The 19,210-nt window shown below is 43.9% G+C and overlaps 1 protein-coding gene across 6 annotated transcripts in view; it reads left to right on the top strand.

The window, feature by feature from the left end:
• The window catches only part of CFH (complement factor H), a 62,073-nt gene that overhangs the window by 31,792 nt on the left and 11,071 nt on the right, over positions 1 to 19,210 (top strand). For 3 of the 6 annotated variants that reach the window (XM_081123736.1, XM_081123737.1, XM_081123735.1), the window contains 6 exons: positions 743 to 916; positions 1,625 to 1,801; positions 3,362 to 3,535; positions 12,784 to 12,960; positions 15,394 to 15,576; positions 17,222 to 17,398. In XM_081123736.1, the coding sequence (XP_080979862.1) occupies positions 743 to 916; positions 1,625 to 1,801; positions 3,362 to 3,535; positions 12,784 to 12,960; positions 15,394 to 15,576; positions 17,222 to 17,398 (1,062 nt within the window). The remainder of the gene's footprint in view (positions 1 to 742; positions 917 to 1,624; positions 1,802 to 3,361; positions 3,536 to 12,783; positions 12,961 to 15,393; positions 15,577 to 17,221; positions 17,399 to 19,210) is intronic. The other 3 variants (XM_081123740.1, XM_081123738.1, XM_081123739.1) reach the window with 3 other exon arrangements.

The raw sequence follows: 19,210 nt of genomic DNA, 5'->3' as shown, positions 1-19,210 counted from the left end.
TTAATTTTGGGGGGGTTTTTCCTACTAAAACTGGAAGTGTAGTAAAATCAAACCCAGCTATTCATCTAGGTCTGCATAGTCATATTCCTACATATTCATTTGGGTTTTAGTGAAGGCTCTGCTAGCAGGTTTTTTAAAAAATTTATGTTCTTCCTACAAATTTATGTCCCTTCTTTTTTAAAAAATATATTTTATTGATTTCAGAGAGAGGAAGGGGAAGAAAGAGAGAGAGAGAGAAACATCGGTGATGAGAGAGTCATTGATCGGCTGCCTCCTGCACACCCCCTGCTGGGGATGGAGGAGCCCGCAACCTGGGCATGTGCCCTGCTCGGGAATCAAACCGAGATCTCCTGGATCCTAGGTGGATGCTCAACTGCTGAGCCACACCCGGCCGGGCCCTGCTATGTCCCTTCTGATCTCTTACAATATATGCTACTTTTATTAAGGTGATTAATTCTCATGTGTTTCTTTTTATTACTCATGATTGGTTAGAGAACCATTGACAGCCCCATTTTTAGATATGTTCCCATTTTTGTATCAAGTTCTTGGTTCAAGCTGACAGCTGGACACAAAACACAATGGTGGTTTTAGAAGCATTTGTGTACCTTTTCTGTGATGTGATATTGGCACCTGTTGGTCATTTTCTTTCAAATAAAAGTACCAAATATGACAGCCAGTATATGAAATAAGTTACATTTCAGTTAATGAAATATGCATTCTTTTTGTGTGTGTGTTTTTTTAGGACTTCCTTGTGGACCACCACCTAAGATTCCCAATGCTAATATGTATAATGTGTTAAACAGTTATCAATATGGGCAAAAATATACGTACAGCTGTCTCAAAGGATTTGGAATTCAAGGACCTGCATCTGTAAAATGTGAAGGAAGAAAATGGTCCCCTGAACCAGAATGCACAAGTATAGTGTACTTAATTTCATTCTAAGGCTGACAAATATCTATAATTCAGAGCATTAATGATACAAATATAAAACTGCAGTCATTCTAGAAGGTACCTCTATAAAAGTTCTGGATTCTGGTAGAGAATTCATAGCCCCAGTAATATGAAAACTTTGGCAACAGGGGCCGAAGTATTTCATTTTGACGTCATCTGAGTTCACTTTCCACGTGTCCAATGGACATCCCATCGCTCTTCCTGTATCACAGCTGGTCCCTGCCTACCAATCTCAGCATTATTCAATTCACCTTTTAGTTTATCAGTTATCTCCTTATAAGTACATAATTTTCTAAGATGTTTGATGTAATTATGGGAAACAGATTTAGACAGAAGCAAAACATAGGAATATGTACATACTGTAGGTGGTCCATATGGACAAATAAGAATTTGGATGTAAGAAGTTGGTCTCAAGCGTTACCTGTCTGCCCATCTCCTCGGGCTTTCAATATCACCGTTCCCGCGGTACGCTTTGGATAAATGTAGAATCATTCAGTGTAATTAAGTCACGACTGCTAACATATTTCCAAGTTACAAGAAAAATATTATACAGGATGCATTGGTTTGGTATATACCTAATATTCTAGATTATAATTATTGGCCAATATGTGTTTTTAAAGCTTTACTGAACAAGTATACGGGTGTTTTTTTGTTTTGTGTATGTGCGTTTCAGAAGCAACTTGTTCTCAGCCACCCAGCTTTGATAATGCCATCTTTGTGGGCCCGAGGAAGACATTATATAGGTCAGGAGACCGAGTGACTTATAGATGTCAAGAATATTACCAAATGGATGGATTCAATTATGTAACATGTAAGAACAACAGGTGGATAGGATCTCTAGCATGCAAAGGTATGTTGATGAAATTTTAAAATTTATTTTTATTTTTATTATTACTTTTCAATATGTCTTTACTGATTTCAGAGAGAAGAAGGGAGAAGGCGGAGAGGTGAGAGAGAGAGAAACATCAATGATGAGAGTCATTGATTGGCTGCCTCCTGCACACCCCGGACTGGGGACCGAGCCGGCAGCCTGGGCCTGGGCCCTGACCAGGAGCCGAACCCCGATCTCCTGGGTCAGAGGTCAATGCTCAACCGCTGAGCCATGCCAGCTGGGTGAAAATTTGTTTTTAAAGTGTCTTTAATAATATAATACAAAATTGCTTCTTGCATCAATAAAAAAAAGACATAGGTTCTGGTTTAGGCCAGACCAAGGAAGGTTAACGCCTTAACCTAGAGGAGTGAGTGTGTCCTCAGAGGTGGGCGTTGGAGCCCCAGAGGTCTCAGCCGCATCGGAGTCCCTGGGGGATTGGTAGGACTGCAAATGGAAATCCACAGGCTCAGCTACCTCAGAATCAGAAACTCCAGGGCTGTGACCCAGAAACTTGAAGAATTCCCAGCAGAGTCTACGCACACATTTTTCCGGGAATAGTAGCTTTAGCCTGTGATTCCTTTATATCCACCTGAACCTCACCCGGGAGCTGCACGTTGCTCACTGCAGCGCCCGTAAGCACGCCAATGACTGAAGAGTATTTTTATAAAAATTATAAATTCTGTTTCCCTCAATTTCTGTTTGGATCTTCTAAGTGGTCTTCTTCCTTCACCTGCTTGGTTATCCCTCCGAGCACGTTGATTCATAATTTTTTCTCGGTGCGTGTTTTTCTAAGGACCTGAAGCTACAATTCAAAAGCATGATTGTAAACCAAATTCTGATGCCAAATAATCTCTTTATTATGAGTTTCTAGGGTTTATAAATTCATTTTGAATTTATATAATTTATGTTTATTTTATTAAATGTGAAGGAAAATGACCAGAAAAACCATCACCCTTTTTTTCTTTGCCTTTAAAAGAAATGGTTTAAATCTGTAGTGAATTAATTAGGGTGACATTGGTTATTAAATGGTGTTGGGAAAATTGGACAGATACAAGGAAAACAATGAAATTGGGTCACCTTCTTACACCCTACACAAGAGTAAACTCAAAATGGATTAAAGACTTAATGTAAGATTCAAAACCATAAAAATCCTAGAAGAAAACATAGGCAGTAAAATCTCGGACATTTCTCGTAGCAGTATTTTCTCAGATATGTCTCCTCGGGCAAGGGAAATAAAAGAAAAAATAAACAAATGGGACTACATCAAACTGAAAAGTTTTGCAGAGCAAGGTCATCACTTTGATGGGCCTGAAAATCTCTATTAACCTTCGAGAGAGGATGGGGAAGAAGCTTAACTCACCCAGAAAAATATTGCTTTATCTCCTTTGTCGCTCTTCTGTGTAAATTTGTGGGAATGTCCAGTCTTAATGACAGGTGAACTGCTGGCTTTAAGTGCCCAGAAGCAGGTGGGAATCCCGTTGGCCGATGTGCGTTCTCACGAGCGCGGCTTGGGGACCCGTGTTGTTTCCTTCTGCTCAGATACTTCCTGCGGCAGCCCCCCCGCCGTGGAAAACGCCTTTGTGCAAAACAACATGTCCCGGTATTCGTCTGGCGACACAGTACGTTACGCGTGCAAGAACTCTTTGGATCTCTTCGGCAACGCAGAAGTGTCATGTTTAAATGGGAACTGGACAGACCCACCTCAGTGCAAAGGTAGGGTGTCAGTCCCCGTCCCCCGTCTCTGTGCAAAATACTTGGAGTGGGCACCTGGCTCTAGTGCTGCGGCCCAGCCGCCCCTCATTGGGTGATTGGGGCTGAAAGGGGCCAGTGTCCCTTCCACCTAGCCCACGGCCACCTGAAGATCTGCCGATCACTCAGTAAATCCAATAACATCTCTTTTTAGAGTCCAGGTGGAAATGTGGGCCCCCTCCTACTATTGACAATGGAGACATTACCACGTACCCATTGGCACGCTATGCTCCGGGGTCTTCAGTGGAGTATCAGTGTCAGTCCTACTACGAACTTCAGGGAAACAGGAAAATAGAGTGTCGCGATGGAAAGTGGAGTGAGCCACCGAAATGCTTAGGTGAGTCCTTTACTGTCCTTGTGGGCCCCGGGAAATACGTGCAGTGACTGTCACGCTTTGCTGTTTAGAACAGAACTTTCACGGACTATCAACCACTCTCTTAGATGCTTGACAGCCAAATAGTAATACGCGAGGTTATGAAGTTTGAGAAATTCGTGAGCAACCAAAAGCTATTTGTCTTTATTTTACTTCATTTTCCCCATCACCATTTATTCCCCTGCACCCTCCCCACCTCCGCCCACCCCCTTCAGCGATTCTTCAGTGAAAGCTCTTCGTAGTGGACTCGGGTCGACATGTGATGATCACGTGTTACAGATAGTTCCTCATTTTACTGCCATTGGTCGTCTTAAATGACTTATGTGTACATGATGGGTTTTCAGTGCATTGGTTTGGAAAAGATTTTGAGAATAAATTCCTGGATCTGTGTAGAAGATTCTACATGAAAATCTGAAATTCTGTGGAAAATATTTGGATACTAATTAACGCTTTATGGTCCTTTTTTTTTCCTTCAGACGCTTGTGTAATATCAGAAGAAACCATGAAAAAACATCACATAAGGCTCAAATGGACACATGAAAAAAAAATTTATTCAAAAACAGATGACTATATTGAGTTTACATGTGAATATGGATACAGAAAGGTGTCACGAGAGTCTGCATTCCGAGCACTCTGTCTAGAAGGGAAAGTGGCATATCCCACTTGTGCATGAAATGACAGTTACGTGGCAGTCTTAAAATCAAAGTAGGCACATTCATTCAGAATTTTTTTATTATTAAGCCAAATTCTTCACAATTTAGTTTTTCAAGTAGGTTTAACTCATTTTTATTCATAACTCAAAGTTTGTGTTAAGTATTATGTGGACGATGTCATTAGAATCCGAGAGACCAATGAATCACTTCCTAAAAGCATCTCATTAAAATGGGACAAACCCAAAGGCTGCGTGTTCTGTTCATGAAATGCCTGTGGCCCGAACTGAGCTGCGTTCCCGGCCCGCTCCCACCCCGCGTTCCCCTCACTTCTCGAAGCTTCCTCACAACCGCTGAGGCTTTTGAGACTCTTATGTCAGAGGAAATGGGAAGACATGCTTGTCTGCACCTTCAACATAAAATTACTTCACAAACATGTAAAAACCAAACTCTGTCACACCCATGCTGCCCATTAGACGTTAAAGGTTATTAGTTAGTGTTGCTTCTCTACCAGTAGCTTAATACACCCCAAAAGTGACGAGATGCGAGACCCTCTGCATGTCCATCTAGCAGGTGTAATAATTCAGACAAATCATAGAGAGGTGCTAGAACCTCAGTGGGGCAGAGCCGTTGTAACACGGACATAAAAACTGATAAAATACAAGGTCAGGGACAGTCACACCCGCACATCCGCACAATGTGCCCTGAGCAGTGCCCAGAAGTTTACAGGACAAAGGCCGGGAGGAGGTACAGGGACGCGCTCCCTCCGCCGCAGGGAACCGGCGCGCGGGTCTTCAATTCCTGTGTTTCCCACTTCTCTGTCCTCAACATATGTCCCCCCGAACCACAAGACATGCTAGTGGAACATAAACAGACCCCGAGGGCAGGAGCGTGCGGCCTGAGAGGCGTAGAGAACTCTGCCACGGCCAGGTGGACACTGTCAGGACAGACTCCCCAAGGGAGGCTAGCGGGCCATCAGGCAATCTCATGGGCTTCTGGTTTCCCATAGGGGTGTGTTGTCAACCTGTTGAACAGCCCCCCTCTTTGGTAGATGATACATGGCCCCCCGTGGAGTTTTCGTGTGTACTTTGTACCGAATGTGCTTTCGTGCGCTAGTGTTGTAAGTACCATCTGTTTGGGGTTTCTCTGAACTTTCTGATGGACACCAGTCTCTTTTCCATATTGTTGTTTTCGTTTAGAGACAATAGGATCGTCACATTTCATCTCACACTTCTGTGATATAAATTAGAAATAGTCTCCAGGTTGTTACTGGCTTTTGGAGTTCATGCTCATTTTCTGAGGCAGAAAGTTTTGAATTGTATGTTCTTACAATTATGACCCGTGTTGAATGTACTCTGTGTCCTTCCCACGACACCCTCACACCGTGATAAACAGACTATTTATTTTCCATCTAGGTATTTAGGATTAAAGACCTTCCGGTTGTTTTAATGAATTTTCGAATCATGTTGTCAGTGATTTTGTTGTTGTTAAATAGGGTCCTTTTACTTGGGCCATACTGAAAGCATAAATTAATTGAGAATTGACATCTCACTGATAGCAAGTCTTCCGATCCACAAACATTATGGGCCTCATCATCTATTTGTCTTTAAAATTTTTCTCAGTAATGTTTTGCAGTTTGCAGTGTAGCGATCTTACCAATATTTTGTCAGATTTATCCCTTAATATTTTAAGGGTTTTTTTTTAATGTTTATAAAAGATAGTGTTCTTTTTAACATTTCATTTTCTAAGATTTTTTTCTCCCAATATAAACAAAATGCTTTTGTGTATTAGTTCCAGTAACTCTCTTTTTGTGAAATTCTGAGAGTTTTTTTCAATTACAAATTCACATTCTATGCTCTCCTTACGGTGTTCACGCTGTTTTCCCTCCCTCAGTGAATTGGAAATCACCTGGGCTGAATGTTTTATCATTAAGACACTTTTCATGTTCTCTGGTGTTTCCCTTTTGAACTTCATTGTATCTGATGTTACCAGAACCACTCACTTTTTACACAATTGCTTAATACAAGGTTTGCATTTTTCAACGTTCTGTTTTTATGGTGTCACTTTCGTTTTGTTTTGTTTTGCTTTTTAAATATATTTTTATTGATTTCAGAGAGAGGAGGGAGAGGGAGAGAAACATCAGTGATGAGAGTCATTGACCCGCTGCCCCCTGGGGACCCCCAGCCGGGAATCGAGCCGCAACCTGGGCCCTGGCCCTGACCGGGATCGAACCCCTGACTTCCTGGATCCCGGGTCGATGCTCAACCGCTGAGCCAGGCCACCGGGCACGGTGTCATGTTTTGTAATTGGCGTTTAGTTTTAATTTAACATCAGTAATGAATATTGATGGCTTATTTATGCCATTTGCTAATCGCTGCTCATTTGTGCCATCTGTGTGTCAGCATGCCTGAGAACCCCCTGCATTCTTTCCATGAGCCTGTGCTTTCAGCATTTCATTTTATACCATTTGTTGGTTATTAAGTGTCTGTGTTTTTAGTAATTGATCTAGGGCTTTTCATATACATTTTTGGCAGTCACAGTAGTAGATTATTAATGAAAAATGGAGGGGCTTTTGCAAAACTCACTGAACTTTGATATTTACTGAGTCGCCTCGATAAACTAGCTTCTGGTGTTTCCCTTAAATTCGCGTTTCACAACTGCTCGTGCAGCGGATCTGAAACCTCGCGCAGCGCGGCCCAGCACCTGTTGGTGCAGCACCGGGCGCCCCAACATGCTGCTGCTGGTCAGCGTCCTGCTCGCCCTGTGGGCCCCCTGGGCTCAGGGACAGGGTAAGTTGAAAACGACCTGAGTGTTTAGCTTCCTTCTTAAATGTGACCTTGTCCGGGCTCGTTTGTCTTCTTGCTGTTGCGGGTGTTAATCCTAACCCCAAGGATATTTTTCCTATTGCGACAGAGAGAAACTCCGATGTAGGAGACACATCGACCGGTCGCCTTCCCCACGCGCCCCAGCCTGGGCCAGGGGTCGAACCTGGAACCCAACAGGCAGCCCTTCGGGGCCCGGCCGAAGCTCTAACCCCGCAGGCACCCCGGCCAGGGCTGTCTGTGCTTTTGAAAGAATTGTCGAGTGGAAAGTATCTGTGCTGTAAGGTGACACTAAGGAGCAATCGATGGAATAATTGTCACGTACCCACCCGGGGGTATTAAAGTAGATTGTTTTCTGTCTTCTGAGTTCCACAGTGTGGGAGCCACTCCACAGGGATTGGGGGGAGTCATGTGAAGATGCTCCTGATAGTGTGGCTAGAAAACATGTCACAGAAAAGCTAGATTATGTCTCCAAAACGTCTGGGGGACTCTGACTTCTATACACGAAAATTTGCAGAGCAATGCATATTTTCATCATCTTACAAATGACAATGATTTTATACATTCTTATGTCAAACGTCATGAGGCCATAAGTTTTTTAAATGTTTACAACATTTTAATTTTAATGTTATAAAGTTAGTACAGGTCATCAATATTATAATCAATTTAATATTTTACCAAAATTGGCTATATGTGAGAGATGTATTTCTTTTTTAAAATAAACAAATATTTTCGTATACATAGAGATAAAAGGGGGAGATCTTTAATACTTTCAACAATAAAGATAAATTATTAAAATAAATATATTCTTAATTTCCAGTGTAATCTCAATACATTTTAATTGGTGTTTAGAAACCATGGACAATCGTTGAAAATTTAAACATCTTTAAAAGCATTACTTATTATTACATTTTCAAATACTGCACTGTCATTTTCTGTCTGTCATTTATTTTATAGCTCAGTCCTCCCATTTTTGAGTTACCATAAATTAAACTTCCAGTAAGCCCAGCTATGAGCAGACTATGCATCCCTGTGCATTATTAATTTCATAATTTGTTGCATGTTGGAGTTTGTACGTTGTTTAGTTGGGTCAATTTCCTTCAGTAACAACGATAACAACACAGCAAAGCTCCCTAAGTGTCCAGTTAACAGCACCCCAGTCCCTGGTGCACTCACAGGAGGGGCTTGAGCGTCCAGTGATGTGATGTCTGGGAGCCGTCCTGGGACCAGTCCCTCCTGGGTCTGGAGGGACAACCCTACCAGGCGCCTGGGAGGACGGGACTCAGAATATTTGTGAACAACCCTTATCACAACTTCACAAGCCAAGGAAGCTGAGGGCAGAGAGAGGTATAGCTGGCCGTCCAAAGTGGCTGAGCGATTGAGGGTCAACCCAGGAACCGAGAGGTCCCGGTTCGACTCCTGGTCAGGGCTCCTGCCCGGGTTGTGGACTTGATCCCCAGCAGGGGGCGCGCAGGAGGCAGGCGATCGGTGATGTTTCTCTCTCCTGAGTGTTTCTCTCTCTCTCCCTCTCCCTTCTTCCTCTCTCTGAAATCAATAAAGACATAAAAAAAAAAAAAATCATGTGAATGTTTTCCAGAGTTGTGTGTGCCCTGGAAATCTTGGAATTTATTGTTTCCTGGTAGGTCTTTCTTCTCCTACTTGCTCTTCCCATTCTCACGGGGTCTCGCCCGGCGCTGTAGTGTCATATATTCCGCCAAAGAACCGAGGGAGCGCTGCGCAGATTTGTGGCGCTCGCTCTTTCATTCCACAGTTCTTTCCACTCTGCTGATCTGGGCTCAAATTTTGGTGGCGGCACCTCTTCGAGAACAGCGGGTTTCGTTTCTTCTGTTGAGTGTGGCCGACATGCCCTGCTTGGGCTTTCTCTCCCTGTGTTGTAATCTGGAAAGTTCCCACCTGCCCGTGGAGCCACTTTGAGACCAGGCCTCACCTCACTTGCGTCTGTCTACCAGGGGTCACAGGCAGGCACTGGCTGTGTCCATGCTGCCTCACAGGTGATTGTCATAGATGTGGGTCGGCTGCCTCCCGAGCGACCCCAGCTGGGCATCGAGCCGGCAGCCGGGGCCTGAGCCCTGACCAGGAATCGAACCGTGACCTCCTGATCCTAGGTGGATGCTGAACCGCTGAGCCACACCGGCTGGGCGATATTATTATTTTGGAAAGAGACACCTGCCCTGATGTTTTAGTAGCACCGTTTATTTTAACGGACATTATGAGAATCAGGAATTAAAATGTGTCAAGGGATGTATGCCCACTGCTTGAAAGCAATCACCAGAAGCTCTTCTACTGCTAATTAATTTAACAAAATTCTCGCAATATTATTTGGTTGCTCTCTTCGTGAAATTTGCAAGTGGATCCATTGTTGAGATACAGTAAAGTTGACAAAAAAGAACTGAAAGGGGAGCTGTATAAATTAGGATAGACCCGGTCAAGGGTATAGAACGCAGGTCAAATCCAGCCTGTCCCCTCTTTGTAAACCAAGTTATATTACGGGAGCCTAGCCAGTCCCATTCGTTTATGTATTGTTTGTGGCTACTTTCCCATTACAAAGGCAAGCAGAGTGGTTGGGACAGAGACTTTTTATCTGGTCCTTTATGTAGAAGGATTTCCAAACCCTGGACTGGGTTATCCTATTAGAGTAAGAGAAATATGTTCCAAAATTGCATTAGCCTCATAAGCTAAATTTTATTTCCTACCCATGCTGACCTCCAATGTGGAACAGAAGGGACTCTGCTCATTCTGTTCGTTGCATGAATCGGAAGTCAGCCACAGGGTCTTTCCATGTCTTTCTGTAGCCACTGCGGCTGGGGAAAAAAAGATTAAAAACTCCCACAATGGCTCTTAAAGAGTCCTTCCTAAAAGGAAACATATTACTGCCACGCTCATTCCACTGCCCTGTGCAAAGAAGGGACTCGGAATATTTGGAAAGAGTCCTTACCACAACTTGACAAGTCAAGGAAGTTGAGGGGAGAGGAAAGCAGAGTTGAAGGGATGTATTACGACGTCCTTGCCACACAGGGAACATCACGATGGATGGGGCAGCTTTGGAGAAAGGGTTCAGGAGAGCAGGGGCACAGACCCTCCAGGCGGCCAAGGTGAGGAGGGGAATGAGTGGGCGGGGAGGGGTGCGAGCTCTGCTCCTTTGAATGCCATTTCACTCTGTGGCGGACCAAGAAAGGCATCTTTATTGTCATGTACTTGACTGTTTTCGTGGGTAGAGATTCCCTCGTAACCCACATGCCCTTTCTCTTCCCAGAAGTAACATGTGAGCCTCCAAGGATTGCAAACAGTCACTTCACTCCTGACAGGACGAAATACAGAGTGGGACACATAATCAGATACAACTGTAAAAGTGGGTATTACCCTTCCACCCGAGGAAACACGGTGAAATGCACTGATATCGGCTGGGAGCCTCCTCCAAGATGTAGCTGTGAGTTCCATTCACACCTTGACCTGCTTCTTAATTCTGAAGTTACCTCTGATAAATTTAAAACTAAAGGAGACCGAGTACTTCCAGATCTTTGCCTCACTGACAATGTAAAGCAGAGAATCTAAAGCATTCGCTACTGTTCAAAGTAGCCGATTCTAATTAAGATTAAAACCACATTTTTGTTAATAAAAAACTTCTAATCTTTCACTATTCAATGTTAACTATATGTGGATGAATATATATTTATCTCACTAATATAATTCCAATATGTGAATTAAAACACTGGGTAAGAGTACCACCATTTAACACCTAGTATACTAGTCACTGATCGCTGTGTAACAAATTCCCCCAAACACACTGTCTTAAAACAACAGCCTCTCTGGTCGGTCCCATTGTTGGCAGGGGCAGGATTTGGAAGCGGCTTAGCTGCCTCACCTGAAGCCACTCCCTGCCCCGCTGCCCTGGGAGGCTGGCCAGGCGGGGGCTGGGCTGCCCTGGGCTGCAGGATGCACTTCCAAGAGGGCCCACGCCCAGGGCTCCTGCAGGAGGCCCAGGGTCAGTCCACCTGGGTGTCCCCGCAGGGCCTTGACTCGCCCAGAGCCAGTGACCTGAGAGACCTGGAGAGGCCTCCGGGCCATTTATGACCTGGCCGCGCACCGCCCCTCAGCCGCACCTGCTCCTGAGAACAGAGGCCCTCAGTCCAGCCTCACCCAGGGGAGGGGACTGGGCTCCTCGGAGGAGGGAGACAATGTCCTGTGGAGACACTGTTGATTTTCTAAAGTCGTCACGTGCCACCAAATGCCACGCAGTTCAACAGGGTATTTTATTTCTACCCCTGATTCTTCTCCCCTTTCCAAGAGTTTTCTGTCTCTGCAACCGCACTGCTTTTCTTTACCTATCAGCTCATTGTAAAGGGGCCCACACTGAAGCTGGACCTTCCGTGAGTGAACAGTGAACTGATACAAACAGTAGGCCAGTGGCCTCGGAGTTGATTCAAGGCCAAGTCCAAATGAGTGTTAACGTGCGGTTCCCTTAAAGGGGCTGCTGCCGCCACCAGGAAACAGACCCCAGGGCGCGTAGGAAGATGCTTCATTATTGACTGATTGATTTAGGTAAAATTGACACATAAAGTTATATTAATTTCAGGTGCACAGCATAATGGTTTGATGTTTTTATACACTGTGAAATGGTCACGAGTGTTATTTACCTCATGTGAATTGTATAACTTTTCTTGTCTTAGAATCACAAATGCAATGAGTGTAATTGAAACAATTTCTCTCTCATTTGATGTTTATTAAGGTAAAACATTAAGTATACTGTTTTCTGTTTGCTTCTATTGCTAGTTCAGCCCTGTGACTTTCCAGATATACCACATGGATACCTACATAATGAAGCAAGATATAAACCATATTTTCCAGTAGCAGTAGGAAAATGGTATTACTATTCCTGTCATAGCAACTATGTGACTCCTTCAGAGAGTAGTTGGGAGTACCTTACATGCACACGAGATGGATGGTCGCCAAAAGTGCCCTGCCTCAGTAAGTAAACCTCTCATCCTGTGCATGTGGAAACATTTCAGAGCGGAGAAGGCAAAACACGAGTACAATTCAGCCTGCGTGAGACAGTTAAGGTCGAGGGAAAGATCAGTGTAAGTTTTTGTTTTATGAGGAGCTTGTCATTAAAAACACGGGAGATAAAAATAAAGACTATGAAAATAGTTATATCATTTATACATAGTAAGTTGTGGAAACTACAGATAAAGAACATTTCATATTATGTTTTATTTTCTAGCAAAGTTCAGTTTTTCTTAAGCTATGTGTTATTTGGGGTACTTATGCATTCTGATTTAAATATTGTAAAGATAAGTTTTAATTTATTATCTTGACCAAATTAATGTGTATGTTTTTTCATTATCTTAGGAAAATGTGTTTTCAATCATTTGGAAAATGGACACTCTCCAGTTTCTGAAGGAATATATTTACAGGGTCAGTCCCTAAAAGTTAACTGCTATCAGGGCTACAGTCTTGAAAATCAGCAGACCACAATGACCTGTACAGAGGATGGATGGGTCCCTCCTCCCAAATGCATCCGTGTCGGTAAGAAACTGGCCTAAGATCCAGTCTGTCTGGTTGTCTAGGCCTCACCTGTACTAACTGTGGCAGAATGTTTCAACCAGCTTCTTGTTTTGCCAATGGACTTATTTGGTTTTATTTTTTCAAGTGTGTATGAGTGGAAACGCCAATTTCTTGATATATTAATAGCAAAATAAAGAAAACTACCAAAAGACCATAAAGAGCAAACCTGTAATAATAGCGTTTCATAATCAAGATGACAGGTTAGGAGTTTCTATTGACTTCCCCACAAAGAACACTGATTCTGACAGTCACCCGTGGATGAGAGCATCTTTGCGGGGTCCAGAACCCAGCAGAGAAGTTTCAGTCACCATTGGAGCAAAAAGATCCAAGATTGGATGCATTGAAGACGCTGAGAGCAACAGTTCCACCTTCCTGAGCTCCTCCTTCCCTGAAGTGTCCCTCTTGGGCGTTTGGGCTTGCAGAGGTCGAGTCTTACTGGTTGTGTATTTGGTTTTGGAAGGCTAAGGTGGCTCCAGTCAACGCGATCCAGTCAAGGCTTGTTTTTAAACTAATAAGCCTGGTTTGGAGAGCCTTTTACTCTCAGACTAATTTTTTCAGAATACGGATGAATACGGCCTCTTCTGGTCTCTCTACTAAATGATATGTGTTTAAAGATGTCTTTCCAGTTTGACTGATCAAATAGGAGTGTTTTGCCCGGCCAGCGTGGCTCAGCGGTTGAGCCTCAACCTAGGATCCAGGAGATCACCGTTCGATTCCCCGTCGGGGCACATGCCCGGGTTGGGGGCTCGATCCCCAGTCGGGGGCGTGCAGGAGGCAGCCGATCAATGACTCTCTCATCATTGATGTTTCTCTCTCTCTGTCCCTCTCCCTTCCTCTCTCTGAAATCAATAAAGACATAAAAAAAAAAAATCACGTGAATGTTTTCCAGAGTTGTGTGTGTCCTGGAAATCTTGGAATTTATTGTTTCCTAGTAGCTCTTTCCTCTGCTACTTACTCTTGCCATTCTCACGGGGTCTCGCCCGGCGCTGTAGTGTCATATATTCCTCCAAAGAACCGAGGGAGCGCTGCGCAGATTTGTGGCGCTCGCTCTTTCATTCCACAGTTCTTTCCACTCTGCTGATCTGGCCTCAACATTTGATGGCGGCACCTCTTCGAGAACAGCGGGTTTCGTTTCTTCTGTTGAGTGTGGCCGACATGCCCTGCTTGGGCTTTCTCTCCCTGTGTTGTAATCTGGAAAGTTCCCACCTGCCCGTGGAGCCACTTTGAGACCAGGCCTCACCTCACTTGCGTCTGTCTACCAGGGGTCACAGGCAGGCACTGGCTGTGTCCATGCTGCCTCACAGGTGATTGTCATAGATGTGGGTCGGCTGCCTCCCGAGCGACCCCAGCTGGGCATCGAGCGGGCAGCCGGGGCCTGAGCCCTGACCAGGAATCGAACCGTGACCTCCTGGTTCATAGGTCGATGCTCAACCACTGAGCCACACCAGCCGGGCAAAACCAAATCTGGTCCTCAGTGGTTTCCCTGTTGTGTGTGTGTGGCTAGAAGTGTCTTCATTAGTCTTTCCTTGTGTTTATCGATTTTACTCTTTTTTCCAACGAAGCACCTTTTATTTAACTACATTTTCTCTTGGGTCTGTTTTCTATTTGCTCTCTGCTCATACTTTCATCTCTTCCAATTTGTTTTTCTTTTATCAGCGTTAATGGGTGTAATTGAAAAATGGGAATTGCATATGCGTAACGTGTTTTCTGTCTCGACATATGCATACGTTGTGAAGTGGCCACCAGATGGAGCTGCTAAACACAGCCATCCCCTCACAGAGTGACCACTGTTTCCCATAGGGGGACAGCACGTAAGCTCTACCTCTCAGCAGTATTTAAAGCAAGTCAGTCTTAGGAAAGGACCCTTTGCTAGGAGAGCTCTGGCATGCTGTAGGGTTCCAGATTCATTAGAGCGGGGTGGGGAACCTCTTTTCCACCTAGGGCCACTTGGATATTTATAACATCACTCTCAGGCCTTACAAAATTATCAACTTAAAAAGTAGCTATGAGAAAAGCTCCTCGACTTACTGACTTTCGAGTTCTCCCTGTGGTTGCCTTGGCAGGGCCAGACCAAATGACATACATACAGTGCAGGGGCTCCATGTTCCCCACCCCTGCATCAGACAAGCAGATTTATAACAATTTCTTACAAGGCATCTGAGTATTTTAAATCTTGCTTAGCTCCAAAACAAATTTTTTTAATGCCTTGCTTTAATATATTTTCAAAAACTCATAGCTTATTTTCTCTGACACCATACCTTGGGTGATTAGGATTTTTGCAGGTTTTCATTTAAAAATGACTCCTTATTTTTTAGGCTGTAATATTGTCTGAGTCCTTGTGAGAATGTTTACTGACCGTACGCTTACATTCTGCTCCTGCTCTCTTCCCTTCAGACATATGTTTAAAATCAGAGGCAAATATTGAGAATGGATTTATTTCTGAGTCTGAATCTACATACACCTTACACAAGGAAATAAAATACAACTGCAGACAAGGTTACGTAACAGAGGATGGTCAGACATCGGGATATATTACGTGTCTGCAAAGTGGATGGTCAGCTCAACCCAAATGCGTCAGTAAGTCATTCATGAGGATCCTGTGCAGTATTTAATGACCGTTGAACAAGTTTACTTTAACTGAATTCTCTTTCTTGGGGTGGTGGAAGCTGAGGTGGTAATATTTGAAAAGCTAAATAAAAAGTTTTTGAGAAGGTAGAGGTAAATTTTTTTTTTTACCTTCAAAATTAACCACTAGCCGGGTAGATAGAAGCCCACCTTTCAGTTCAAGGTTTTTGCACCGTAAGACATCCTGTGATTTGCAAACAGGTCAGGGAGGCTTCTGTGTATTCTCATGGAAACTCACCCATTTTCAGCTGGGACCTTTGCCTGTTGTACCTGCTTCTATTTAGGGGCTCAGACTTTTATGTCAGAGTCTTTGTTCCTAGACATGAAAGTTAGTTGTTAAGTAAAAGTATCGGTGCACAGTACATAACGTTGGGATAACTTCACCTGTGTGTTTATATGCTAGATACTGAAGGGCAGGTCGTCTTCTGAAAGACCATTCCCCCTAGAAAACCCACGGAACAGTTAGTGGAGCCTGCGAAATGCTTCCAGACGGAACTGGATTCTATCCTGTTGACAGATTCCTCTGCTTTACTGCCTCCATGTTTATGAACATTTCCTAAGAACAGCTTCCTCATTTTTTCTTACTCATCCCAAGACACACAGTGATATTTTCCATTCACTTTAGGTGAAGGGGACATGTAAAATGCCCATTCCTATTATTTTTATTTTTTTTCCAATTGAATCACTTCCTATGGGAAGTACCGAAAGAAGAAATGATAGAGGTTGAATCCATATCAGACTCATTTTATATTAAATTGAGATCGGTTATTCATTACAACACTCTTAATAGGAAAGAAAAAATGTCTGTATTATTCTTGTTATTATTATAGTTTTGCTTTCTTTTTTTTAAACCTTTAAGCTAGCGGACTGCATAATATGTTATAAAATTTGAGGTAAACTATTTAAACCTTTATTAACATCACTCCAGAAAAGAGTTAGTGAAAACTGAGACCATTTTTAACATTTTGTTTTCCTATACTAATTATAAATATAGAACTGTCTTTACATTCAATCTTGATAAGCATAAAGGAATATACAAAGAAGAATATATATTAAGAAGTATCTGTAAAAGCTAAATTAACATGTGAGCTTTAAAACTTAGTATGCTTTAAAGTAGAATTTTATAGTGTTAAAAATTTACTCACTGTTGAAAATTAATTTTGTGTTGAACCAGTTCATTTTCTCAAGCATGTATTTCACAACTGCTAACAAGTTTGGCATCTGCATTCACGAAATGCTATTCTGCTTTGTTAAAAAAAAAAAAAAAGTATAATGCATCTGCTATGGCCTGTTTTACTGCTAGCATGGAATAAATGTCTAACTTTAAATGAATTGAGAAAAATGCTCCTAAAATGAACTTTTTGGGTGATTTAGGCAATGGTGAAACTGCTGTGTAGAAATACATGTTTGTATTATGAGTAACGATTTTAGGACAATGATTTACCACTGGTACGCTTAGATTATTTTTATGTGATACATAATTTATTAGCACATGCTAAGTGATAAAGCTTTTTCTGTTCTTGGGATGGAACTTATGCAATTGGATTGTCCGTTAAATAATATTAGAAATGAAATCTTCAATTCTATTATGCATTAGAATCTTGTGATATGCCAGTATTTGAGAATGCCAGAGCCAAGAGTGATGGCACGTGGTTTAAGGTCAAAGACAGGTTGGCCTATGAATGCCAGGACGGATATGAAAACGGAGATGGACACACCACAGGGGTCATAGTGTGTGGTGAACATGGTTGGTCTGATACGCCCACCTGTCATGGTAAGTACTGATCTTCAGGATTATCCAAATAGACAAAATCTGTTCGTAACGTATACGGGTTTTATGATTCTACATGCAAGCTTTTATATTCTGTAAATATTATATCATATTGTGGTCACTCATGACCCAAACTGTATTTTTTTACAACTTCCCGAGCAGTTTCCTCCCCAGTTTGTGCCTGGCGCCTCCCAGCTCCGGGGTGCGTCCCTGCAGGTCCCGAGAGGATCTCTCTAGTCTCTGATTTCGAATATCTCTGAGGACTGTTGCGTGACTCTCCTTTATGTCTGCCGGTCAGCTGTCTGTCTTTCAGGGTTAGAAACAGAACTGCAGTCTGTGGGCAGCTGGGCGGATGCAGAATATTCCAGCTCAAGGGGACAGTATGTGCAAAGCTTGGAAAACAAAACAGTATTTGGGAAATAATCGGGGATTCTGCTGAAGATGATGGAGACTTTTAGGTGGGAATGGGGATAGATGGACGGCTGAGAAGGTGAGGCGCAGAGGACAGATTTGGGACACGTTCTGGTGAGAGAAAACACAGGGAACGTTCCTGCATGCTGGGTGTCAGACAGTAATGACCAAGGGGCTCGCATCTTTACATTTTTCATAAGAAGGCAGGCAAATGGATTCGGCTTTTTGTAAGTGGGTGGGTGCGGTAGAAGGAGCACTGAGAGGGACAGCTCAGCTTTTGACTTGGGCACATGATGGTCGAGCTGCCCGCGGACGGTCAAAACTGGGTTATAAACTGTAGAGCCCAGATGGTGGCGGATTTGGCTACTTAGAAGCCAACAGTAAATAGACCAGAAAAGGTTTTGGGTGGGACGGATGGAACAGAACCTACTAGTACCTGCTGAAGAGAGACGATTAGTCAGAAATGTGCACGGCCGCGGGGATAACTCCTCCAAGAAGCTGGCTGCCTGGGGACCGGCGCCCAGGACAGTGCTCAGTGAAACGATGTGCGGAAGGAAGTAGTTTTGGGGAAAAGTTGGTTGACGGCAGAGCCCACCGAATGCCGAGGAGTGTGTAGTCCAGAGGGAAGCAGGCAGGGGCTGCGTGCCTGAGGTTGGGAGTCCCCGGCAGGGTGGCAGGGACAGGCAGCCAGAGCTCCTGTGGAAGCCCGAGGCTTTCGTGGCAGCAGAGCCCCTTCCAACATACGTGTACATACTGACTTCAGAGAGAGGACGGGAGAGGGAGGGAGAGAAACACCAATGATGAGAGTCATGGATCGGCTCCCTCCTGCTCGCCCCCTGCTGGGGGTCAAGCCCCAACCCGGGCCTGTGCCCTGACCGGGAATCGAACCCCATCTCCTGGATCCCAGGTCGAGGCTCAACCTCTGAGCCACACCTGCCGGGCTCCTCCCAGCTTTTTAACAGGCGGATGGAAGGAGCAGGGATGTGCGACTCTCCCGCTGTGAGGAAGCTGGAGTTGGACGTTTCTGCTCCCCTTGACCTAGGAGACAGGGTCGTGTGACAGGGAGCGTACACGGGAGAAGGGAGGCAGGACCACAAGGCTGAGTAGAAAAGGTTTACAACAGGTTTCAGAGAGGGGGAGACGACACACGGGGACTTTATGACCAGGAGAAGTAGACGCTCCGTGTCTAAGGCCCGGGTGATCGCGCTCCACTCAGGCTGTGCACACGCACCTAGTCGGCTCCACGTCGGCTGAGAGAAAGTGGTGAAAAGTACGAGGCGTCTGCCTTTTGAGAGCTTTCCTTGCATTATGGGGGAAAAATGACAAAGCCAGTGAACCAAATGAACAACTGTGTCTAAGACATTTTTATATACCCTGCGCGCAAAGAAACAAAAGAACCTGAGG

Source organism: Miniopterus schreibersii, assembly GCF_964146895.1.
Source record: "Miniopterus schreibersii genome assembly, chromosome: 21".
In the NCBI taxonomy this organism is placed as follows: Eukaryota; Metazoa; Chordata; class Mammalia; order Chiroptera; family Miniopteridae; genus Miniopterus; species Miniopterus schreibersii.
This window is presented reverse-complemented; position numbering and strand designations above follow the sequence as displayed.